Source organism: Phycodurus eques, unplaced genomic scaffold, assembly GCF_024500275.1.
Source record: "Phycodurus eques isolate BA_2022a unplaced genomic scaffold, UOR_Pequ_1.1 contig_29, whole genome shotgun sequence".
Taxonomy (NCBI): Eukaryota; Metazoa; Chordata; class Actinopteri; order Syngnathiformes; family Syngnathidae; genus Phycodurus; species Phycodurus eques.
Window position 1 is genome coordinate 39,485 of NW_026904026.1, and position 27,202 is coordinate 66,686.

General features: G+C 45.7%; 1 protein-coding gene across 3 annotated transcripts in view; it reads left to right on the top strand.

Moving 5' to 3' along the window:
* Window positions 1-6,394: 6,394 nt before the first annotated feature.
* LOC133398275 (gastrula zinc finger protein XlCGF57.1-like) overlaps window positions 6,395-27,202 on the top strand; it is a 31,418-nt gene continuing 10,610 nt past the window's right edge. Inside the window, exons 1-2 of one of the 3 annotated variants that reach the window (XM_061669918.1) lie at window positions 6,395-6,679; window positions 7,675-7,832. In XM_061669918.1, coding sequence (XP_061525902.1) covers window positions 7,743-7,832 — 90 coding nt within the window. In that variant the 5' untranslated portion in view covers window positions 6,395-6,679; window positions 7,675-7,742. Of the gene's footprint in view, window positions 6,680-7,674; window positions 7,833-18,059; window positions 18,166-27,202 lie in introns of those variants that run through there. The other 2 variants (XM_061669919.1, XM_061669920.1) reach the window with 2 other exon arrangements.

The window sequence follows — 27,202 nt, forward strand, 5'->3', positions numbered from 1 at the left end:
TAAGAAACGAGAGAGAGAAAAAAGACAGCTAATTTGTGAGTGAAAGTTTGTGTTGACACATTATAGACAGTATTCTACCTAAGGATTCAGAATTCAATAAGGTTAATAATAACAATAATAATGATTCAGAAAACCATTCGTACAAGATATTATTTCAGTATCTCAGACAAACAAAGCTGATAAAAAGCTAGTTGTTGGCGTGTTGTATTTTTTCCCCCACATTTAAGTGTTATCCATCCATTTTCTACCGCTGATCTGAGGTCAGGTCACGGGGGCAGTAGCTTTAGCAGGGACGCCCAGACTTCCCTCTCCCCAGCCACTTCATCCAGCTCTTCCGGGGGCATCCCGAGGCGTTCCTAGGCCAGCCGAAAGACGTAGTCTCTCCAGCATGTCCCGGGGTCCCCTCCCGGTGGGATGTGCCCGGAACACTTCACCAAGGAGGCGTGCGGGAGGTATCCGAATCAGATGCCCCAGCCATCTCATCTGGCTCCTCTCGATGCGGAGGAGCAGCGGCTCTACTCTGAGATCCTCCCGGATGAACGAGCTTCTCACAATTCGTTTTGTACAGAAGTGAAAGCAGGTGTAGGGCGTGTGCTGTCCAGTTCGCCACTGCCTCGCTCCGTGCGACGTGCGTGCGTGCACACGGCAGAGACAAGGGAGCCCAAATAACACAAAACACATTACACTTCAGGGAAGATGTCTTTTTGGGGTCGCAGGCTAGTTAACTGCACATTGTAGTAGTAGAAATGGGCTGTTATTATTACTAATAAGTCACAATTAGAGCGGCTAGCCACTGATAAATTCCCATTTTATATATTGTTGCTGTTTCCCCACCACCAATGTGACAACTTCTCAGGGGGTAAAAAACACACACTTGAGTTTCCAAACTCAAGTTGGTATGCCACTTTATATCGCGATCTATACCGTTGCACACTCACATGAACACAGCAGTACTGCAAAATTAGGTTCAATCGCTAATTCAATATCTTGAAAAATCACTCATGTATAAGGGGGTCATCTAGTAAAATGGCGAAAATACGCCGGCGGGCTACAGTCAAACCAGCCGCCCCTAATTTTCTTCATACTAGGCATTACGGTAATAGGCCGCCGACTCAGGCGAAAGCCACCTTCAAAATAAAAGCTCCCCAATAATACGGACGTCAGTGCTCTTCGGTTAAGGAATGCAACCAGCAAAGTTCCTTTGAATCTTGAGATAGATTAAAAAATGTACTTTATTTGATATTCTAGGAAAAATAAATGGTAATGGACTGCACTTATATAGCGCTTTATCGACATCATCACAGCGCCCAAAGCGCTTTCCAAAGCCTCACATTCACACACACATTCATAAACCAATGGGCGACTGCTGCCATGCGAGGCGCTGCCAGGCCCACTGGGAGCAAATTAGGGTTCAGTGTCTTGCTCAAAGACACTTCGACATGCGGACATTCGTAGCAGGGATTCAAACCTGTTCTACCTACTGAGCCGAAGCCACCCCAACATAATCCCATTGGTATCGAAAGACAAGGCCAGATCTGTGTGACAGACCAGCAAGGACTCCACTAAAAGAGGTTTGATGAAGATCTGAGATTGTAGTTTAAAATAAAAGTCTCTGAAAACTGCATATTTTGCTGTCATTACCCCTGACTGAAAAAAATCTGTTACACCACCCCAGGGGCCTCATGTACAAAAGGTGCGTACGCACAAAAACGTGGCGTCCGTTCTTTTTCACGGTAAAGTTCAGCTGTATCAAGAGTGACATGGCCGTGGAAATGTGCGGTCCCTCACGCCAACTGCATGGCTGGCGTACGCACGTTTCTGCAGCTTTTGGTGCTTTGGCGACACTTCGAGGTGATGCTGGGAAACTGTTCTCATAAATCTGCACGCCAGAGACACATGAATAATTTGCACTGATGAACAATTCATGCCCTGCAACATTTGATTTCAACAATGCAATTGAGGCGAGGACTTAGAATTCATTTGTTAACCAGTGTATTTAATGAACCACTGATATTTGTGCGTCATCAAAAATGAGTCCAAGTTTTTGATATCCTCTTTGATATGCTGATGTGCTTCAATTTGAATTCAAAAGATTGATTACAAATACCACACATACAACATTTACGCATGAACCTTTATCTCACAGGGCTGAGTCTAGGTTGCTGTATGAACACATTTGTTATGACCTCTAAAAATGCATGATATTAACCTTGTGGGGGGATCATAGTCAGCCACATGTCCTCCCATCACCCCTGAGAGAGCAGCGTCACCCACGATCGCAGTGATTCTCCCCCACCGGTTCTTCCTTCTTTTTTTGGCCACACTTTGGCGGTGGGCAGCTTTCCTCCACTTCACATCCACATTCATGTCTGACCACTTCTTTTTTAGTTCAAAGTGTGCGCGCTATTCTGTCTCCACAGCATTGACGGCCGCACACGCGCTGTTCCATTCGCTCCTCTTTCGCGTGTTGTTAACGCCGGAGGACAGCGTGCCAAAGAGGATTTTCCACTTCATTGACCAACTTCACATTCAGAAAAAATATTTTTCTTCATTACCTTGCTCATTTTCCTTTTTTCTGATCATGCAGAGATCGGCATCAAGATGCAGGGTTCTTTTAAATATGATTTACATATTCAAATATTGGCGGCACGGTGGGCGACTGGTTAGAGCGTCAGCCTCACAGTTCTGAGGACCTGGGTTCAATCCCCGGCCCCGCCTGTGTGGACTTTGCATGTTCTCCCCGTGCCAGCTTGGGTTTTCTCCGGGCGCTCCGGTTTCCTCCCACGTCCCAAAAACATGCATGAATTGGATACTCTAAATTGCCCGTAGGTGTGAATGTGAGTGCGAGTGGTTGTTTGTTTCTATGTGCCCTGCGATTGGCTGGCAACCAGTTAGGGTGTACCCCGCCTCCTGCCCGATGATATCTGGGATAGGCTCCAGCACGCCCGCGACCCTAGTGAGGAGAAGCGGCTCAGAAAATGGATGGCTGGATATTCAAATATGGGCGTGGACAGGGAGGAGTCGGCTACTCCAACATGTGCGCTCATTTCCACGTTGATTGGAATGTACGAAGGGAATGTGCTTGGATTCATGAGTACGAAGAGTTTCATACAACTGAATATTTTTGTGCGTACTCTATGAGTTATCGCAACACCAGTCCAGTTCTGGGGGACACTACACGACCCCAGGTCTCCAACGAAAGAGGTCCCATCCAAATCTGATGCCGCATTTCAAAATACAAGTCCCCTGAAATTGGTATATTTCACTGTCCTGAACACGGATTTAAAAAATTCATGAATTTTTTTTATGAGTTATCGCAACACCAGTCCAGTTCTGGGAGACACTACACCTCCCCAGGTCTCCAATGAAAAAGGTCCCATCCAAATCTGATGTGACATTACAAAATAAAAGTCCCCTAAAATTGGTATATTGGTCGTCATGAACACGGATTTCAAAAATTCATTAAAAAAAAATCTATGAGATATCGCAACACCAGTCCAGTTCTGGGGGACACTACACCACCCCAGGTTTCCAACAAGAGAGGTCGCATCCAAACCTGATGTGGCATTTCAAAATAAAATTCCCCTGAAATTGGTATATTTCACTCATTTCGGCCACTTGTATCCGGGATCTTTTTCTTTCGATCACGACCCACAGCTCGTGAACATAGGTGAGGGTAGGAGCGTAGATCAAATGGTAAATTGAGAGCTTCGCCTTTCGTCTTAGTTCCTTCTTTACCACAACAGACCGATACAAAGTTAGCATCACTGCAAACGCTGCACCGATCCACTTTTCGATCTCCCATTCCGTTCTTCCCTCACTTGTGAACAAGACCCCAAGATACTTAAACTCCTCCGCTTGGGGCAGGATCTCATCCCCGACCTGGAGAGGGCACGCCACCCTTTTCCGACTGAGGACCACGGTCTCAGATTCGGAGGTGCTGATTCTCATCCCAGCCGCTTCATACTCGGCTGCGAACTGCTCCAGTGAGAGATGGAGATCACGGCTTGATGAAGCCAGAACCACAACATCTGCAAAAAACAGAGATGCAATACTGAGGCCACCAAACCAGACCCCTTCTACGCCTCGGCTGCGCCTTGAAATTCTGTCCATAAAAATTATGAACAGAATCGGTGACAAAGGGCACCCTTGGCGGAGTCCAACCCTCATCGGAAACGAGTCCGACTTACTTACCGCCGGCAATGCTTACCAAACACTGACACCGGTCGTACAGGGACCGAACAGCCCGTATCTGTCATGTGTGTGTGTTCCGGGTTTTGTCCTCTCCCCTGTTTCACACACACCTGCTCCTGTGAGCATCTTCACCACCTGTGCCTCGTTCAACCTAATTACCCCTTGTATTTAACCTCGTGTCTCATTCCCTCTCGTTGCCAGTTCGTTGTACCTTGTCGTCGCGTTCCTAGCATTCCTTGTTTCCACGTCACAGACTCACAGTAAGACTTGACCCTGTTCCGATTATCGACCTTGCCTCTTTGTCTCATGTTTTTGGATACTGTTGCCTTTCTTGGATTGCCTGCCTGTGTACTGACCTATGCCCGTCTATTAAACCTCTCCTTTTGGAAACTGTCCATTTGTTTTGGAGTCATACATTTTTGGCTCCTATCCTCTGTTCCATTCATGACAGTATTAGGTGGTTCGGTACCACATACTCCCGAAGCAACCCCCCCCCCCCCCCCCCCCGACAGGACTACACAAGGGACACGGTTGAATGCCTTCTCCGAGTCCACAAAACACATGTAGACTGGTTAGGCAAACTCCCATGCAGCCTCTCGGACCCTGCCGAGGGTGTGGAGCTGTTCCACTGTTCCACAGCCAGGACAAAAACCACACTGGTCCTCCTGAATCTGAGATTCGACTTCCCGACGGACCCTCCTCTCCAGCACCCATGAATAGACTTTACCAGGGAGGCTGAGGAGTGTGATTCGCCTGCAGTTGGAACACACCCTCCCTTTTTAAGAAGGGGGGCCACCACCCCAGTCTGCCAGTTCAGAGGCAATGTCCTCGATGTCCACGCGATGTTGCAGAGGCGTGTCAACCAGGACAGCCCCACAACATCCAGAGTCTTAAGGAAGTCCGGGCAAATCTCATCCACCCCCGGGGCTTTGCCAATGCGGAGCTTTTTAACCACCTCGGTGACCTCAACCCCAGAGATAGGAGAGCCCGCCTCAGAGAACCCACACTCTGCTTCCTCATGGGAAGGCGTGTCGGTGGAATTGAAGAGGTCTTCGAAGTATTCTCCCCACCGACTCACAACGTCCCGAGTCGAGGTCACCAGCGCCCCATCCCCGCTATACATAGTGTCGATGGTGCACTGCTTCCCATCTTGAGACGCCAGATGGTGGACCAGAATTTCCTCCAAGCCGTCCGGAAGTCTTTCTCCATGGCCTCACCGAACTCCTCCCATGCCCGAGTTTAGCAGTGGTAATACGGTGTTTAAAAAGTCAAGCAGTGAGTGATTTGTGACCGGATAGTGAAATGTTTAGCTGCATGCTCCTGGGCTAGCTCGCTAACTCTCACATAGCCCAAGTCAGCAGCAGTCCGAATGACTGATGGCTGTTTTCTTTGTAAATATTATTCAAAATGAATAAATCCTCCAGTGAAGTTAAGTAACTAAATTACTTTTTCAATGTAACTGTGGCAACACTGGCAATAATAATAATAATAATAATAATAAAAGGCGGCACTCCGATTTCCTCCCACATCCCAAAAACATGCATGAATTGGAGACTCTAAATTGCCCATAGGTTTGACTGTGAGTGCACATGGTTGTTTGTTTGTATGTGGCCTGCGATTGGCTGGCAACCAGTTAAGGGTGTACCCCGCCTCCTGCCCGATGACAGCTGGGATAGGCTCCAGCACGCCCGCGACCCGAGTGAGGAGAAATGGCTCAGAAAATGGATGGATGGAGGGATAATAACAACAACAATAGCGGCACGGTGGACGACCGGTTAGAGCGTCAGCCTCACAGTTCTGAGGACCCGGGTTCAATCCCTGGCCCCGCCTGTGTGGAGTTTGCATGTTCTCCCTGTGCCTGCGTGGGTTTTCTCCGGGCTCTCCGGTTTCCTCCCACATCCCAAAAACATGCATGAATTGGAGACTCTAAATTGCCTGTAGGTGTGCATGTGAGTGCGAATGGTTGTCTGTTTGTATGTGCCCTGCGATTGGCTGGCAACCAGTTCAGGGTGTACCCCGCCTCCTGCCCGATGACAGCTGGGATAGGCTCCAGCACGCCCGCGAACCGAGTGAGGAGAAGCAGCTCAGAAAATGGATGGATGGATGGATGGTTCGAAGACTCCATACCAGTAGGTGGCGGTAATGCACTGAGAAGTTTCTTGCCAACCGTCATAGAACACTGAAAAAAGACGACGACGAAGAAGCAGCAGCAGCAGCTCGACGGACGAGCGAGGGGACAGGAGGCTCGATCGTACTTCAGTAAATCTTTCTGAATTTGGACCGAATGTTGTGAATCCTCCACGCGGGACGCCCCTGATCACTACTTTAGAGGACTAAAACATCATTCGTGCAATCTTCGTGTCCGGTTGGAGTCGTCTCGTGCACGTTGAAGCTTCTCGGCCGAGCTTAATTTAGCTTAGCTTAGCTTGCTAACAAAGAGACGCGTTTGTGATCAGAACTTCGCTCAGCAGAGATCAAGCGTGAGGTAAAGTGTTTTTCTTTCCGCCACCTACCAGTAAGGAGTGGGGACCTCAATGTTTAATAATAACACTTGACTGGTGAAAAAAAATTAACCCACATCAAAACAACAACAATTCTGTTAGCTTTGTCTGACATACTGAAATTTTCTGAATCATTCTTGTTATATTTTTTTAAAATTTTCTGAATCATTCTTATTATTTTGTTAATCAGATTTCTGAATCATTTTGTAGAATGTTTTTGTTTCATTACAAATTAGCTGTCTTGTTTCTGTGTCATATTTCTCACAATGCATAATTACGTTCCCCTATTTCCTCTTGTTGACTTTGGAGCTTTACCATTTGAACTCACGTAGTATTTCACCCACAGTGTCCAAATCTTAAAGGCTTCTTGAAACTCGCGCTGACAGCGACTGCTCTGACGTCACTGCGGCTATCCGCCGCATAGTTTGCCTTCAAACTCGAGCGCAACCCACGTGCGCAGTTTTGAAAATGTACTGCAGTTCACCTCCAAGTCGAGGGTGTCGCTACTGCAGGTATTGGCGAGGACACCACAGGGTGGCGTTTCCTCTGCATATTTTTGGGCCATTTCCGGTAGCTGTTTTTACTTTCCTTTCCGGAACAAGGAATAAAGCAACAACAATGGCGACCGTGGACCAATGTCTGCGAGAACAAATGGACCGAGATGACCAGATATGTTTAACGATGCTGCAAAATCAATCGAGATGGCGGTGGCGTAGATGCTATGTCGAACCGAGGGGGAGGCCGAGTACGTCATCACGGCACGTGACAAAAACGGACCAATCATGAGAGATTATGTCCGCGGCGTTCGACGCGCAGTAATTATTTTTGTCTTGTGCGCGTCAAGCGACGCAGAGGGGCTGCGTGCAGCAATTCGTCGGTCACGTGATGCAATGCGGGCGGGAGTATAAAGAGGCCTTTAATCTTGATGTCATTGTTACACGTCTGACTTGCACTTGCTTTTCTCATCTCTCCAACGTAGAGCAGAAAGTGTTGTGATCGTCGTATGAAAATGTGTGCAAGAAAGACAGCGGAGTACGAGGAGGAATTATGCGGCCCAAAAGAGGAGAAGGAGCCACGACGCCAACTAGTGGACGCTGTGTTCAATCTGCAGTCCTCGAATTGTGCTGCGCAGAGCAGGTTGGTTCACTTGTTGCATGCATTAGAACTTTACAGTTCAGAGGACAACGATTTTAAACTTTTTCTTGATAACTTTTGAACCCCTTGACAAACTTCATCTGCCATTTGGAAGTGATTATATAGCAGATATACAGCAGTTAAATCGATAAATATGTTGCAGAATGCGTCTTCTGCTTTTTGCATCCAGCGCCTTCCTGTCTTCGTCTCTTTCCTGCGCCGTGACGTCACACGAGCCAAACATCCTGTTCATTTGGCGTTGTGTGTTATTGTTCCATGCTGTTGTTCCCGTCCTTGAATATTTGATGTTGTATGATTTAGCGATGTCACAATGGTTTATTGGTTTGCATTTGGTTGTAAAAATGGTTCAGGCAGCGGCATGAGTTTTTATTGGGCTTTCCAAGTGAAAAATGAATGTGTGACCAGTGGCTAGGGAAAGTCAATCGACAGCGGAAGAAACGTGCTCAGCTATGGGTGCCGAGCAAGCATTCCAAACTGTGCTGATCACTTCGAACTGGCGTGCTTTGAGAAAGGCTTAGCATTGGATACAGAGGCAGAGGCTGAAACCAGCTACGGTGCCTACTATTCTTCTTACGGCCATCGGGACCTCAGCCGCCACAGCGAAGCGGCGCAGACAAGAGATGAGGATTTCCTTGTATATACCTACGACTCTTATTATGGTTACGATGCACTGGGCAGTAGAAAAAAAGACCCACGCAGTACTTTTCAGTACTGTCGTCTATACTTTTGCCTATATGATAAGCCAACAGACACGGCAAAGACTTTCTTTGCGGTGTGTTATAACGCCACTCGAGCGAGGGGCACACAATATACAGTGGGTACGGAAAAGTATTCAGACCCGCGTTAAATTAAAAAAAAAAAAAAATGATATTGCAGCCATTTGCTAAAATAATTTAAGTTCATTTTTTTCCACATTAATGAACACACAGCACCCAATATTGACAGGAAAAAATGAAACACAATTGTTGAAAATTTTGCAGATTTATTAAAAAGGAAAAACTTAAATATCACACAGCCATAAGTATTCAGACCCTTTGTTCAGTATTTAGTGGAAGCACCCTTTTGAGCTAATACAGCTATGAGTCTTTTTGGGAATGATGCAACAAGTTTTTCACAGCTGGATTTGGGGATCATCTGCTGTTCCTCCTTCCAGAACCTCTCCAGTTCTGTCAGGTTGGATGGTGAATGTTGGTGGGCAGCCATTTTCAGGTCTTTCCAGAGCTGGTCAATTGGGTTTAAGTCAGGGTTTGGTCTGGGCCATTCAAAGACAGTCACAGAGTTATTCTGAAGCCACTCCTTCGATATTTTAGCTGTGTGCTTAGGGTCGTTGTCTTTTTTGAAAGTGAACCATCGACCCAGTCTGAGGTTCTGAGCACTCTGGAGAAGGTTTTTGTTTGACTTTACGCCAATCTGATCGGTGTTATCAGTATCGGCCGATATTTAGCATTTTACGCTGATTGGCTTTTATGTCGTCATTCGCAGATCAATGACGTCATCGTCTCCGCAAAAGACATTGCGTGCACATTATATTGTATCCAAAAGCCAGTTTATTTTTAGCCCTGTCGTGTAGTATTGGAAATATCTGAGACATTTATTTATTTATTATTATTTTTATTTATTTTTTAAACGTCTGCGGTGTGGCACAGACAACACATCTGAGACAGACAACACGTAATACCCGGATCAAAGTACAATACAAATTTGCTATTTCACGATTGCACTATGTCAGACATGTATTTCGATACCGATAAGCGCCCCGACCAGTCCCAAAGGTAGGGGCATGGGCATCGGACAACCCCCCCCCCCCCCATTCATATCTAGAAAATGTCTCCATTACTTCCTTTGCAAATATGTTGAATTCTGGGTCTTTCAGTAGAGAAGTATTAAAGCGGCAGGTTGGGGAAGGTATCATGTTTGATTCAAGTTTGAAGCAGAGAGAAATTGGAGCATGATCGCAAATTATTATTGGATTTATTTTGGAAGTGCTGTTTTGAGCAATTTTGTTTTTTGTGAGAAAGTTATCAATTCTAGAGAAGGAGCGGTAAACTGAAGTGTATTCCCTTTTTGTATGAAATGTTTTTTATTTTTTTTCTACGTATGTCGGCGAGTCCAAATTCGTAAATATATTTGGGAAGACTTTTTTTTTTTTTTTTAATTTTTTTTTATTTGCGCGGTCAATGGTTGGATTAAGAACTATATTAAAGTCGTCACCTATAATAATTGTTGAATTAGTTGACACATTGGTCAGATGTGAATAAAAGTTGGATCATCAATATTAGGGACATATACCTTAACTAATCTGTATAATATAGTTGAATGAAACCTTATCGGCCTTCTGGGTTCAATTATTGTGCTATTTAGTGTAAAAGTAGTGTATTATGAATTAGTATTGAGATTCCTCGTCTGCTTTTATAGCTAGCTGAAAAGGACTGACTGAAATTTAAATTGGATAGGTAATTTTCTTCAGAATGCAGCCTTATGGGGGGCACAAGCCAGTTCAAAGTGTAGACCGGTCCCAAGCCCGGATAAATGCAGAGGATTGCGTCGGGAAGGGCATCCGTCTTAAAACTTTGCCAAACAAATATGAGCGTTCATCCAAAGAATTCCATACCGGATCGGTCGTGGCCCGGGTTAACGTCCGCCTCCGGCGCTGTCAACCTCCAGGGCGCCGGTGGAAATTCAGCTACTGTGGGTCGAAGAAGTGGAAAGCGGGTTCTTCGGCAGAAAGAGAAGAGGAAAGCACAGATCCTAGAACTGAATGTGGGGACTTTGAATGTAGGGACTATGACAGGAAAATCTCGGGAGTTGGTTGACATGATGATTAGGATAAAGGTTGATATGTTGTGTGTCCAGGAAACCAGATGGAAAGGCAGAGGTTTAGGGGAAAGGTTGAAATTATTTTACCATGGTGTAGATGGGAAGAGAAATGGTGTCGGGGTTATTTTAAAAGAGTTGGCTAAGAATGTCTTGGAGGTGAAAAGAGTATCAGAATGAGTGATGAGGCTGAAACTTGAAATTGAGGGTGTTATGTATAATGTGATTAGTGGCTATGCCCCACAGGTAGGATGTGACCTAGAGGTGGAAGAGATTCTGGACGGAGCTAGACTAAGTAGTTCTGAGCATCCCAGACAGAGAGTGAGTCGTGATTGGTGCAGATTGTAATGGACATGTTGGTGAAGGTAATAGGGGTGATGAAGAAGTGATGGGTAAGTACGGCATCCAGGAAAGGAACTTGGAGGGACAGATGGTGGTAGACTTTGGAACAAGGATGCAAATGGCTGTAGTGAACACTTTTTTCCAGAAGAGATACGAACATAGGGTGACCTACAAGAGCGGAGGAAGAAGCATGCAGTTGGATTACAGCTTGTGCAGACAATGTAATCTGAAGGAGGTTACTGACTGTAAGGTATGTGGTAGGGGAGAGTGTGTCTAGACAACATATGATGGTCGTGTGTAAGAGGACTCTGGTGGTGGGGAGGAAGATTAGGAAGACAAAGGCAGAGCAGAGAACCATGTGGCGGAAGATGAGATGGGACGAGTGTTGTGCAGCTTTTCGGGAAGAGGTGAGACAGGCTCTCGGTGGACGGGAGGAGCTTCCAGAAGACTGGACCACTGCAGCCAAGGGGAGTAGAGATGCAGGCAGGAGTGTATCTTTTGGCACGAAAGGAGAGGAGACTTGGGAGTGGAACCTCACAGTACAGGAAATCATACAAGGGGAAAAAGGTGAGCTAAGTAGTAGTGGGACACTGATAGGACTGAGGAGAGGCGAAAGGAATACATTGCGATGAGACATAGGGCAACGGTAGAGGTGGCAAAGGCCAAAGAAGAGGCATATGATGACATATGTCATGTTGGACACTAAAGAAGAAGAAAAGGATCTATACAGCTTAGCCAGACAGAAGGATAGAGGTGTGAAGGATGTGCAGCAGGGTAGGGTGATTAAGGATAGAGAGATGTTGACTGGTGCCAGTAGTGTGCTAGATAGATGGAAAGAATACTTTGAGGTTTTGATGAATGAGGAAAATGAGAGAGAGGGGAAGAGTCAAGTGTGGTGGACGAGGAAGTGGAAATGATTAGTTAGGGGGATGTTAGAAAGGCATTAAAGAGGATGAAAAATGGAAAGGCAGTTGGTCCTGATGACATTTGTGGAGGTATGGAAGCATCTAGGAGAGGTGGCTGTGGAGTTTTTGACGAGCTTGTTCAATAGAATTGTAGCGCATGAGAAGATGGCTGAGGAATAGACGAAAAGTGCGCTGGTGCCCATTTTTAAGAACAAGGGTGATGTGCAGAGCTGTGGGAACTATAGAGGAATAAAGTTGATGAGCCACAAAATTAAGTTATGGAAAAGAGTAGTGGAGGCTAGACTCGGGACAGAAGTGAGTATTTGCGAGCAACAGTATGGTTTCATGCCTAGAAAGAGTACCACAGATGCATTATTTGCCTTGAGGATGTTGATGGAGAAGTACAAAGTAGATCAGAAGGAGCTACATTGTGTCTTTGTCGATCCAGAGAAAGCCTATGAGTACCCAGAGAGGAACTGTTGTACTGCATGTGAAGTCTGGAGTGGCAGAGAAGTATGTTAGAATAATACAGGACATGTACGAGGGCAGCAGAACAGTGGTGAGGTGTGCTGTCGGTGTGACAGACGAATTTAAGGTGGAGGTGGGACTGCATCAGGAATCAGCCCTGACACCCTTCCTTTTTGCAGTGGTGATGGATAAGCTGACAGATGAGGTTAGACTGGAATCCCCGTGGACCATGATGTTTGCAGATGACATTTCTGCAGTGAAACCAGGGAGCAGGTGGAGGAACAGTTAGAAAGATAGAGGCATGCACTGGAAAGCAGAGGAATGAAGATTAGCCGAAGTAATACAGAATATATGTGCATGAATGAGAGGGGTGGTGGGGGAAGAGTGAGGCTACAGGAAGAAGAGAGAGCTGGAGTCACTTCTGCCATTCCCACTGTCTTCTTTTGGCCGTCCCGACCTCCACCACACCTCGCCCACCAGTTACTCAAACCGACCTCTCCTGGGTACCTGAAGAATATCATGACCTCTCCCCCATTTTCAGCAAGGGCCTAGCCATTTCTCTTCCCCCCCCTACCGCCCCTATGATTGCGCCATTGACCTCTTGCCGGTGTCAAGTGGGTTGCCAAGCCACATGAAGCGATGGAGCGAAAGGTAGTGATTGGCTTATGTGGCTGGGTTCATGTGAGTGAGCTCAGCCCCAGTTGCAATTCCTGGTTTAACCACCAGAGGTAGCCCAACTAAATTTAGATCAGGATCATGAGTCGCCAGTTCAAGCAAACGTCTTCTTAACCACCAGAGGTCGCCAAACCTATTTTCAGGCCATGATTAAGAGTCGCCAGTTCAAGCATAAGTTATCTTAATATCCTTATTCTGTCAAAATCCATATAATAAACATACACATACTGGTGTCAACAACTTTTAAATCTAATTAATTTTATATCCTTGATATACTTTTGATGTATATGCTCTCTTTGATGTTCTCCTATATAAGATCAGAATCAGAATCAGAATCATCTTTATTTGCCAAGTATGTCCAAAACACACAAGGAATTTGTCTCCGGTAGTTGGAGCCGCTCTAGTACAACAAACAGTCAATTTACAGAACACTTTGGGGACATAAAGACATTGACAAAAAACAATTGTGCAAAAAGATGCAGAGTCCTCTAGCACTTAGAGCAGTTCGAACGACTAATATTGCAATAGTCCGGTGCAATGACCATTGTGCAAAGGGCGCTGAGACTTCAAGGAGTGTATGCGGTTTAAAGTGACAAGTAGTGCGATCATCTGGGACAATGTCGGTTGTGCAAATGTTACAGATACTCCTCAATCAGTGTGCAAATGGAGCAGATGCTACTCTGGCATGAGTGGCCAGTATATGCAAATAGTGCAGCATGGCGAGACAACTACAGTGAGTGCACAAGTAATAAATAATTGGCCCCACAGAAATGTGACAACGAACTCAAGTCAAAAAATTGCCAGCTTGTTGTAATGGAATTATAGGTTAGGTGTTTAAGAAGTTGATCGCAAGAGGGAAGAAGCTGTTGGAATGTCTACTAGTTCTAGTTAGCGTTGATCGGTAGCGCCTACCTGAGGGAAGGAGCTGGAAGAGCTGGTGACCGGGGTGCAGACGGTCCGAGAGGATTTTGCACGCCCTTGTCTTAGTTCTGGCAGCGTGCAAGTCCTCAATGGTGGGTAGGGGGTTACCGACAATCCTTTCAGCAGTTTTGATTGTCCGTTGCAGTCGGAGCTTGTCCTTTTTTGTAGCAGCACCAAACCAGACTGTGATGGAAGAACACAGGACCGATTCGATGACCGCTGTGTAGAACTGTCTCAGCAGCTCCGGTGGCAGGCCGTGCTTTCTCAGAAGCCGCAGGAAGTACATCCTCTGCTGGGCCTTTTTGAGGATGGAGTTGATGTTGTTCGCCCACTTCAGGTCCTGAGAGATTGTAATTCCCAGGAACTTGAAGGTCTCGACGGTTGACACAAGGCAGCTGATCGTTTGATATTGAGTACATCAAGCTTAGTAAAGCTGTTTTACATTATTTTTACTTTTGTATTAGACAAAGCTTGGAAGCTGCTTTTGTGCAAAGACTGTAACCTGTGTAGAATTGTTGCTCTCAGACGAAGCAGCACATGATGTACTACAAAGACAAGAACAAAAACCTGTTGAATGCATGAGGGAATTGTATTCACATGAATGTTTATACATTTATTTTGACATAGGACATATACCCATTTATTGCATACTGCTTAGAGATTAACATGGTGTTATTGAATGTATTATTTGAGTTCAAGACATATGTAATATGCTTGTAACTGAATGTATTGCTGAATACCTATTTGAGTGAGCAAATGAGGGTTGAAGTCAGGACACGCTGGAAAGTGAAAGGTACTTTCTGGACACGAAAGGTCGTACAAACAGAACATTTTAGAAGAAGGGGGGTCAAAGCCCAACCAAGGTTATAAAGAGCCTCACACGTGAACGCATGGGGCTCTCTTATCCATCAAAGGATAGGGAGGCGCACGCTCTTCTCTCTCGCAATGACGGGGACATGCTGACAGGAGGAATTAATCAGGCTACTTGGATAGCTTGACTGTTTTTTGGGATTTTCCTCCTTAATTGGGTAAGACTAAAAGAATATTATAATAAGGTAATTATAAGGACCGCCATCGACATTGCATGAATAGGGAGAAGGGCTAGTCAGCTGTTCAGAGATTCTTATTTTCCCAAATACATTATTATTAATTAGGCTTAGGGCTCGGTAGGACTTGATCACCCCTTAAAGCTCACTCAAAAGGATATATTTGTTTTATGATTTTATATTTTTAACTATTACATACCCTTGCTGTCATATTATTATTATATCTTTTAATAATCACTTTATGAAAAACCTTGATTTAATTATTTTCTATTTTTGTCATTCTTATAGTAGGAGTTGTCTCATACTTACCACTCAACCTCTTATAACTGAATGAACGTCGACGACACTAATATCACCGGGTCGTAATACTATCCCAAAAAGTAACTCATCAATACCACTTCGGCTTAATAGAAAAACAAATCCGTACGCTCCTAACAAGGATTGTTAAATTTACTAGGTCAATGACAAGTGCAAACGATTCACAGAGATGGAGCTGCTGTAAAAACGGAGCGCTCACATTATTGTCCTTTGACTCGGTACGGTTACTCATCAAGGGGTGATAAGTGAGAGCAGACCGGATTGGCTCCGTAAAACTAAAGGCAGTTAGCACACCTAGGCGAATTCATCTCGACACCGGCTTAAAAATGCTCCCGCTATACAACGGGGGCAATTGACCCTTTAAACGGAGAGTCGGTCAGGACATTTCTCCCGATTAGTCCTGCAGATAAGCGGAATTTGACACCGGGAACCCCACTTCCCTCCAGCCGCCTCTTTAATCTTTCCCGTCCTGAAAAAGAAGCTATGGAAAATTATATCCGCGACTCCCTTGCCTCTGGACTCATCCGGCCCTCTTCTTTTCCCCGGGGAGCCGGCTTCTTTTTCGTTGAAAAGAAAGATACCGCTCTTCGTCCATGCATCGACTTGTGCGGTCTTAATGACATTACAGTGAAAAATAAAGCCCCGCTGCCCCTCATCGATCCCTCCTTCGAGCCCCTCTGTGACACCCAAATATTCACAAAGTTGGACCTGTGGAGTGCATATCATCTTATCCGCATTAGAGAAGGGGACGAATGGAAAAGTGTCTTCAGCACCCCCCTCGGACACTTCAAATACTTGGTCATGCTGTTTGGGTTAACCAACGCCATAAATGACGTCCTCCGTGACATGGGCAACCTGTTCGTCTTTGTATATTTAGACGACATTCTCATCTTTTCCCGCTCCCCCGAAGAACATCGCCAGCACGTCCGTCAAGTCCTTCAACGCCTACTCGAAAATTGTCTTTATGTGAAACCTGAAAAGTGCGAATTCCCGCTCTTGTCCGTTCACTTCTCGGGATAAATCATCCCCATAGGACAGTTACAAGAAACTGTTCACCAGCGCTCACATCCCAACCTTCCCTTCGTGGTGGAGGTTGACGGCTCTAACACAATGGCGGGAGCCGTCCTCTACCAGCGGGACCCAGTTTCCCCAAAACTACATCCCTGTGCCTTTTTTCTCCCGTCACCTTTCCACATTCGTGCAAAATTATGACTTCGGGAACCATGAGCTGCGAGCCATCGTTTGGGCCCTGGAGGAGTGGAGGCACTGGTTGGAGGGGACCGTTACACCCTTTATTATATGGACTGACCACAAAAACCTGGCTTATCTCCGTTCCGCCATTAATCCCCGGCAAGATCGCCAGGCTTTATTTCTTAGTCGGTTCAATTTCTGCCTCTCCTTCCGCCTTGGTTCGCGCAGTGGTAAGCCTGAAGCCCTCTCCCGTATGTTTGCACCCCCCTCCAGTCCAACAGAACCAGAATCCATCCTCCCTTCCACGTGCTTCATTCGGAGCAACGACTTGGAAGATCGAACAAGTGGTTAAAGAGACTTGGAAGACTCACCTGGATCCCAAGACTGGACCTCCTAACCTGTTTGTACCCGATTCCGCATGCTCTGATGTCCTTCGGTGGGCCCACAACTCCAAGCTCACCTCTCATCCTGGCATCACCCGAACCACCCATTTCATCCAGCACTTCTGGTGGCCCAGCCTAGTCAAAGACACCCGATACTTTGTACTAGCCTGTTCCGTCTGTGCCCGAGGTAAGGCTTCACATCAACCCCCAGCTGGTCTGCTCTTAGCCATTCCGAGCCGCCCTTGGTCCCACATTTCCCTGGACTTTGTCACCGGCCTAGCCCCATCTTAAGGTAACACCGTCATCCTCACCATTATTGAGCGGTGCTCAAAGTGTGTTCAATATAGACCCCTTCCCAAATTGCCCTCTTGCCCTCAGTGTGTTCAGACTTGATCCGTAACCATCCAACTACCTGCATCTGGACTCACCCGATTTTGTTCTCTTCCGTCTCCAGTGTTCCTTCAGTGCCTTTCCCCCCTCACTGTCTGCTCCAACTACACCGCCAAGCTTCATCACCTGCTAACGTTCCCGCTTCCTGCTCACTACTTATCCCGACGGTCCACCACCTCGCCTTGGATGTCCTTACCCTGAGCCAGCCCGCAATAAACCATTCTATATCTACTCCCTCCGCCTCAGTCTGCTCTTGGGTCCAGTCCAATTCACATACGACTTTGAATCTTGTTTTTATGAACTTTATTATTTTACACTTTTCCACATTTTATTCTTGTTGTTGACCTGCCCAATTTTGTTATTTCCAATATATCAAACTAATCTGGCTTTCACATTAACCTTCAATATAAATCTAAACCATCATACACAACATTAAAGTCACAACGTGAGGAAAGACTTGCCAAACCGTGTGTGTTTGTCTTCTTGTGTCTTGCAGACATCACTGAAGATCTCCGTACTGAGCAGCAGGAGCCAGAGCCCCCTGACATCAAAGAGGAAGAGGAGCCCATTTCGATTAAAAAAGAGGAGGAAGAAGCTCGGTCCCACATCAAGCAGGAAGAGGAAGATATCACCAAGTTTCCATCGACTGGTGTACCTTTGAAGAGTGAAGATGATGGTCAAAGTGAGGAGAGCAGACGGGTCGAGTCTCCAAACAGCAGCTCAAGTCAACACATGACAACAGAAGGTGATGGAGACCACTGTGGAGGATCACAAGCAGACGGCCTCTTAGCTCCACTGTCAGATAGTGATGACATGACGTCACACTCTACTCACACTGAAGATGATGATAAACAGTCTGAAGGTGATAGGACATGTCACACTGACAACAAACAATGGATATGTTCTCATTGTGGGAAAACATTTGTTTTTCAGAGCATTTTGAAACACCACGTGAGAACACACACTGGTGAGAAACCTTTTTCCTGCTCAGTTTGTGGTCAAAGATTCTCTGAGAAGGGACATTTACAAATACACACAAGAACCCACACTGGTGAGAAACCTTTTTTCTGCTCAGTTTGTGGTCAAAGATTCAAGCAGAAGAGAAGCTTAAAATTACACACAATAACCCACACTGGTGAGAAACCTTTTTCCTGCTCAGTTTGTGGTCAAAGATTCACGCAGAAGGGAAGCTTAAAATTACACGCAATAACCCACACTGGTGAGAAACCTTTTTCCTGCTCAGATTGTGATCAAAGATTCACTCGGAAGGAATACTTAAAAATACACACAAGAATCCACACTGGTGAGAAACCTTTTTCTTGCTCAGATTGTGGTCAAAGATTCTCTGAAAAGGGAAACTTTAAAAAACACACAAGAACCCACACTGGTGAGAAACCTTTTTCTTGCTCAGATTGTGGTCAAAGATTCTCTGAGAAGGGAAACTTTAAAAAACACACAAGAACCCACACTGGTGAGAAACCTTTTTCTTGCTCAGATTGTGGTCAAAGATTCTCTGAAAAGGGAAACTTTAAAAAACACACAAGAACCCACACTGGTGAGAAACCTTTTTCCTGCTCAGATTGTGGTCAAAGATTCTCTCAGAAGGAATGCTTAAAAATACACACAAGAATCCACACTGGTGAGAAACCTTTTCCATGCTCAGTTTGTGGTCAACGATTCACTCGGAAGGAATACTTGAAAATACACACAAGAATCCACACTGGTGAGAAACCATTTTCTTGCTCAGATTGTGGTCAACGATTCACTCGGAAGGAATACTTAAAAAGACACACAAGAACCCACACTGGTGAGAAACCTTTTTCCTGCTCAGTTTGTGGTCAAAGATTCACGCATAAGGGAAGCTTAAAAAGACACACTAGAACCCACACTGGCGAGAAACCTTTTTCCTGCTCAGTTTGTGGTCAAAGATTCACACAGAAGGGACACTTAAAAATACACACAAGAACCCACACTGGTGAGAAACCTTTTTCTTGCTCAGATTGTGGTCAAAGATTCATTGAAAATGGAAGCTTAAAAAGACACACAAGAACCCACACTGGTGAGAAACCTTTTCCCTGCTCAGTTTGTGGTCAAAGATTCTCTCGTAAGTCTCGGGTTAAGACACACAAGTGTGCTGGTGAGAATAGCAGTGATCAAGATGCTTTTAATGTAAATGTTTAATCTAAAAAGTATTTACTTTGTTTCTGACTTACAGAATACAAGAATGCAGACTTTTGTATACCAGCTTTTATTGTATCTACTTGTTGTCCATATATTTTCGAAATGTTGAGAGTTAGCACTGGTGCCAAAATACTTGAAAGGGATAAGTTAAAGGTGTGAACATAGACACTTATTCTATAGTTCTGGACTCATAAATGATATCTGTAGAGGGGAAAAAAAGCCCACCAAAATAGATTCAATAATAATTTTAGAGTCCTATACTGATGAACTATTTGATTTTCAGCCATATCTTTGCCCCCAGGGCTGCACGAGGTATAGCACGGTATGCGTTTTTTACCGTAGTGTAGCAGTGGTCTAAAGTATTATTTTCCCTGGTAGGACAGTCGATGTGCTGCTTGTATTTAGGGAGTTCGTGGTTGAGTTTCGCTTTGTTAAAGTCCCCGAGAATAATGAGGGGTGAGTCCGGGTGTTTTTTTTCCAATTTCGGTGACTTGTTCGGCGAGCGCTAGCAGTGCGGCGTTCGTGTTAGCTTGAGGCGGTATGTACGCGGCAGCCAGTATGAATGATGCGAACTCACGTGGCGGGTAGAATGGTTTACAGTTTAAAAATAGCGACTCCAAATGCGGGCTGCAGTGTGTGCTGAGCACCGTGACGTCCGTACACCGTTTTTCGTTGATATGGAGGCATATCCCGCCGCCCTTTGTTTTCCCCGATGATTCCATGTCGCGGTCCGCTCGATGAATGTGGAAGCCGGGAAGCATGACTGCGCCATCGGGTACAGCGTCGCAAAGCCAGGTCTCCGTGAAGCACATGGCCGCGGAACGTCCGAAGTCTTTACTGGTCTTTAACAGAAGATGAAGCTCGTCCATTTTGTTGGGTAGGGAGCGTACATTCGCGACGTGGATCGACGAGAACGCCAATCTGTGTCCTCTCTTGCGAAGTTTCACCTGAATGCCGGCCCGTTTCCCTCTGTGGCGCCGCTTCCATCTCCATGCGCCGAAAACCGCGGACGCCGCTCCGGTGAGTAACTCGGGGGGGAAAAAACTGAGCGGATTTGCGAAAGTTGGTGACAGAAAGTCCGGAGTAGCCTCCTTAATGGTTAGCAGGTCTTCCCTTGTGTAAGTGAGTCGTGTAAGGTCTCCAAAGACGGACGAAAAACGCAAAAATGAAAACTATACTAGAGAGCGCGTTACCGAGGCGACCACACTGGTAGGCGCCATCTTGGATATAGAGAGGCTAATACTGTCATGACTCTCTTGTGGTCTTCTTGCTGCCGTCGCTCTGCTGCCTGCTGCGCTGCTGCCCTTGAGAGTACTTCCAGAGAGTTAAATCCTGTGGGTGTTGCAACTTGATTGTCCACACCCTCCATTTTGAAAGTTGTGTTTTGCCATTCTACTCCGTGCAAAGAGGTTGCCAAAGTCTCCTCGGAAGCTGGCAACACCTCAGTATGCTGCTATTTGAGCACCAATGTGATTGCTTTCACCATTTCTCTGGCCCTCTGTTTCGGTCTCTCTTCTAGCTTCAACGGCTGGCGAGGCTTACAAGCTGCAGAAACTGAACTGGTTGGGGCATAGCCTCGATGTCCACTCCGATAGCAGGAAACCATAGCCATGTTCACTCTAACCTTCACATAGAATATTGAGCGAAGATCCTGGGGAGTTGTCAATTGTATTTAGCTGTCCATTGGAGCTATACAAAATATAGATTCTTCTTAAACTTAAATGTTATCGCAAAATAGTCCAACGCCGTGGTAAAACAAAACAGGTTACATCCCCTTAATGGGGTTTCTCTTGGGGCAGCCAGCAATGGTTTGAGGGCCATGTCTGCCCTATCAATCATTTGTGTAATTAGCTCAGCCCAGGTGAATCGCTGCCACGTCGTCTCATCTCTAACAGCCCACATTTTCCTCTGTGGTTCCACCTTCTCTCTCCTCTGTCTTCGTCGTTTCTCCACAACCGCGCTGGCCGACAATTGCCTCTCAACTTGCAAATCTTGTTGACACCATGTAGAGTTTGTCCCCGTCGGTGGCTCCATTTCAGTTGGATGGTACACAGGCCAACACTTATGTATCGAGTCATGAAGTCTCTTCCACTGTTGTTGTAAATGTTCTTGACCTCCCTCGAAAGGACAGGTTGACTTCCCGTGAATGGGAGCAGTGGCGCCATTGGAGTGACCGCCCTGGTCAGAATCAGAATCATCTTTATTTGCCAAGTATGTCCAAAACACACAAGGAATTTGTCTCCGGTAGTTGGAGCCGCTCTAGTACAACAGACAGTCAATTTACAGAACACTTTGGAGACATAAAGACATTGACAAAAAACAATTGTGCAAAAAGATGTAGAGTCCTCTAGCACTTAGAGCAGTTCGAATGACTAATATTGCAATAGCCCGGTGCAATGACCATTGTGCAAAGGGCGCTGAGACTTCAAGGAGTGTATGCGGTTTAAAGTGACGAGTAGTGCGATCATCTGGGACAATGTTGGTTGTGCAAATGTTACAGATACTCCTCAATCAGTGTGCAAATGGAGCAGATGCTACTCTGGCATGAGTGGCCAGTATATGCAAATAGTGCAGCATGGCGAGACAACTACAGTGAGTGCACGAGTAATACATAATTGGCCCCACAGAAATGTGACAACGAACTCAAGTCAAAAACTCTCCAGCTTGTTGTAATGGAATTATAGGTTAGGCGTTTAAGAAGTTGATCGCAAGAGGGAAGAAGCTGTTGGAATGTCTATTAGTTCTAGTTTGCGTTGATCGGTAGCGCCTACCTGAGGGAAGGAGCTGGAAGAGCTGGTGACCGGGGTGCAGACTGTCCGAGAGTGTTTTGCACGCCCTTGTCTTAGTTCTGGCAGCGTGCAAGTCCTCAATGGTGGGTAGGGGGGGTACCGACAATCCTTTCAGCAGTTTTGATTGTCCGCTGCAGTCGGAGTTTGTCCTTTTTTGTAGCAGCACCAAACCAGACTGTGATGGAAGAACACAGGACTGATTCGATGACCGCTGTGTAGAACTGTCTCAGAAGCCGCAGGAAGTACATCTCTGCTGGGCCTTTTTGAGGACGGCGTTGATGTTGGTCGGCCACTTCAGGTCCTGAGAGATTGTAATTCCCAGGAACTTGAATGTCTCGACGGTTGACACAAGGAAGCTGGACAACGTGAGGGGCAGCTGTGGCGAAGGATGCCTCCTGAAGTCCACGATCATCTCTACAGTCTTGAGCAGTGTTCAGCTCCAGGTTGTGTCGGCCGCACCGCAGCTCCGGCTGCTCCGCTTCCTGTCGATATGCAGACTCGTCACCGTCCTTGATGAGGCCGATGACAGTGGTGTCATCTGGAAACTTCAGGAGCTTGACAGTCGGGTTCGCTGAGGTGCAGTCGTTCGTGTAGAGAGAGAAGAGCAGCGGAGAGAGGACACAACCTTGGGGCGCCCCAGTGCTGATGCTGCGTGTGGATGAGGTGGGCTCCCCCAGCCTGACCTGCTGTGTCCTGCCTGTCAGAAAGCTGTAAATCCACTGGCAGATGCCAGAGACGTGAGACGCTGAGCTGGAAAAGCTTGGTTGAAAGGAGTTCAGGACCACAGATGTCAAAGCGACAGGCCTGTAGTCATTCAGACCAGAGATTGCAGGTTTCTTGGGGACTGGAATGATGGTGGAGCGTTTGAAACAGGATGGAACTTCGCACATTTCCAAAGATCTGTTGAAGATCTGAGTGAAGACTGGAGCGAGCTGGTCCGCGCAGACTTTGAGGCAGGATGGGGACACATGCTCCGGTCCTGCCGCTTTGCCATCCTTCCACAGTGCTGGCTGAAATGAGTCGACCAGCAGCTGACTCACCTAAGCAGGCCATGCACTGCCACAACCGGTTTCCGTCCCAGGCACAGGTACACACTTTAAGCAGTCGATCTCCACCGCCAAGGTCCTATTGGGCGAACATCTTCAGTCTTGGGAGGTATTTGTCTTGGCAATGAGCACACACACAGGCTCCCAGATCTTTAACTGGGTTGGGTCCTCCGGTCAGTACTTGACCGAGTACATCATGGGGGACATCTGGGTTTCATGAATCCCAGTCCCATCCATATCGTCTGTCAGGACTTTTCTGTCAAACAGACGACACATGGGATGTTGGCTGCTTGCCACCAACTAAATCCTCTTTGTTGGGGGAGAGCCATCCCTTCCTTGCATTGTTTAACAGAGTCAATGCTCTTCAGGCCGTTATTTCAGAGATCGATCTTCTGGTCATGATTGCTCCTTTGATAGCGGCCAATCTAACAAAGGGCGGTGCGGCGGCTGCTTCTTCCGCCATCTCCCCTTTTCTCTGGTTATTTCTTGGCTTGAGTTGGAGCAATTGAAATTGGTTTCAACTGCTCTACCCCTTGGATTCCCCGCTTCTTCAGGCACACTATTCAAATCCAAAATCTCTGTTACTGTGTCAGAAACATCATGCTTCACTTTCACTGCTGAATTCTTAGGTTGGTCTCGAGCCTTGATCCACACCCACTGTCCAACTCTGAATGGATTTATTGTGTTGTCATCTTTTGTTGGACTTCGTCCTGCCTCCAACGACACAAAGCGGTGTTGGTTCAGCTCCTCAGAGGGGGAGGGTCTTCCTGTCCTACTTCTCCCATTCAAGTCAACAGTCAATCTAACCTGTCTTTCAGGTTTAAGCCTTTTCTCCAGCATAACAGCACTGATCCTGACCCAGATGATGGGGTGGTAGTGTCGGACATCCCTCGCCCCCTGTCCGACCATTGCGTTGATGTCCTTCAGTGATTAATAAATCCCATCACGTCGACCTTGTGTGACCACCAAGTTTACATTCAGACACTAGATCTTGTGTGAAGACTGAGTGAAGTCTAATTCATTCACTGCAACTTTGAAATGAAACCCTATCAGCAAACTTGTAAAATTTCACATTTTCTTATCAAGTATTTATGTGCATGACTGCAAGTTTCAAGTAGTATAAACATTCAAGATTTAGTTTAGAGGTTCTTTTTCCAAAGATGATTTGTTGTTCATTCAGTGCCTCTTTGATGTGGTGTTCAAAAAATATTTTCAGTCTATATCTTATCTTTTGTTCAAAATTGACTGGATGCTGCGTATTCCCTTGTCCGGGTTCAATTGCATATGACTTTGTTTTCCAATTCAAAATAAAACATTGTATTGTGACTTAATAATACTTTTGAAACTGGTCCACCCTCAGAACCCACCATGAACTGTGTAATAAAAAAACAATAAACTTTAGATATTAGCGTTCTCAGACAGCAGAAAATACAACCAGTAAATGAAAGGGTGCAAAAATGCAGACTCCTTTCCCACCTGCCCAAAACGCCAGTTTCTTTTAAGAAGAAAAAATTGCATTTCATTGTATTGTACTGTATAAAACCGGAGTAACATTTTTTCTCGATATAACCTGCAAACACACAAAATGAGAGCACAAAACACTATTCTCCTTACTGTATAAAATACTAATAGCATTTGTTCCCCACATAACTGGGCAACGCAAAACACGGCATCGTCCTTTCTGTATAAAACACAATAACACTTGTTTGCACATAACCCTGAAACATGAAAAATGTGAGCACAATGTGGGGTCTACTGGCGGTTAGTATACAAGCTCAATGGTGAATTATCACAAGCAACTGATATTTTCTTTCCACTGCAAAAATTCCAGGGAAAGACCTGTAAAAAAAAAAGATATGTTACAGTAAATTAACAGCACTGCACAGCATGTTCAAATCATAACAAGCTTTGTTTGACCATTAGTTTTACAGTACTGTGTTTTGTCCTCTAGACTAATTGCTGTTAGGTGTATTCTTAAACATGATTTAAGGGTTAGACCTGGCAATTTCTTGATCCATACTCGGTCGCTGACTCTTTTCTGTGCTGGCGTTGCCCAATGACCCATTCAGAATTTAAATAAAGTTCCGTACAGCTGCTGGAGCCTCCATTCCAGGGGTAGAATCTTGCTGCAAAGTGAAGATGAACCGGTTTAGTCACAACACTGTACATGTTCTGCAGATGGTAGGTATTATTGTACAACTTCATTAATAGCCAAAGCATTGTGTGATAGCTAGTGCAACAGTCTGATTTCAAATGTTGTTAAGGCTTTATTGCACCCCCGCTGAAATGCTGTCAAAGTGTGACTTGTTGGCACAAATACCTGACTGGTATTTAGACCATAAAACACTGTTTTAAATCACACAAGAATTTGGTAGTTTGGACAGACAAACAATTAACTAAAAGAACAAACAACACCCACGAGGAATTCATATATGTACTTGGATGATAGTGTTCATTCTTTATTCTTAGCACACATGGAAACTTGCAGTGTCACACAGTCGTTGGATGTATCAATTATAATTCTTATAATTATGATTACAAAAATAATTACTTCATTGACCTAATGTGTGTGCTCAGACCGAAGGCAGAGGGAGTTCCTAGAGAAAGAACGCAAACAATAATCATTGTGTCAATGAATTCCATCTTTAATTAAGTCATACTGGTCAGTGGTGTTAAGTGTTTAATGTTATTCAATAATAGAATGCTCAGTTTAGGAAGAAAAGTGGCCATAGTAGTATACACACACAGATGAATATGGCTCGTCACAATAATTGCCATCTTCTAATGAATTAATGTAACATTAATGTCACCACTTTTTGTGAAATGTTTGTTTGTTGTTGTGCCGTGAGATTTTTCTATTGTAAAATATGTGCCTCGGCTCCATAAAGGTTGGAAATCTGAGTGATACATAAACTGGGTTAATAGCTACTAAATTGTTGATGAACTGTGGCTGTGCGCTTCGAACGCGTTACTAGCATACAATTACAACATCACTTCTTGCGAGTACAGCATTGACAACATATATGACAGATACATTACTTACATTGAACTGAAATCTCAGTCGGCGGCACGTTGGGCGACTGGTTAGAGCGTCAGCCTCACAGTTCTGAGGACCCGGGTTCAATCTGTGTGGAGTTTGCATGTTCTGCCCGTGCCTGCGTGGGTTTTCTCCGGGCACTCCGGTTTCCTCCCACATCCCAAAAACATGCGTTAATTGGAGATTCTAAATTGCCCGTAGGGATGACTGTGAGTGCGAATGGTTGTTTGTTTCTATGTGCCCTGCGATTGGTTGGCAACCGGTTCAGGGTCTACCCCGCCTCCTGTCCGATGACAGCTGGGATAGGCTCCAGCACGCCCGCGACCCGCTTGAGGAGAAGCGGCTCAGAAAATGGCTGGATGGATGAAATCTCAGCGGGCAGCTGTCCTCCGCTTTTCACATCCACCTTGATGTCCGACCACTTCCTTTTTAGTGTGCGCGTTGTTCTGTCTCCACAGGATCGACATCCGCACACGCGCTGTCCCGTTCGCTCCTCTTTCGGGTGTTGCTAACGCCGGAGGACAGCGTGCCAAAGAGGATTTTCTTGCGCGCCTCCACTTCATTGAGCAACTTCACATTCGGAAAAATTATTTGTCTTCAATACCTTGCTCTTTTTCCTTTTTTTCTGATCATGCAAAGATCGGCATCTCGGGTGCAGGGTTCATTTCAATGGGATTTGCATATTCAAATGTAGGCGTGGACAGGGAGGACTCGGCTTCTCCAACGTGTGCGCTCAATTCTACGTTGGTTGGAATGTACGAAGGAAATGTGCTCGGATTCATGCGTACACACAGATTCATACAGCTGGATATTTTTGTGCGTACGCCATGTTTTAGGAGGAAATCC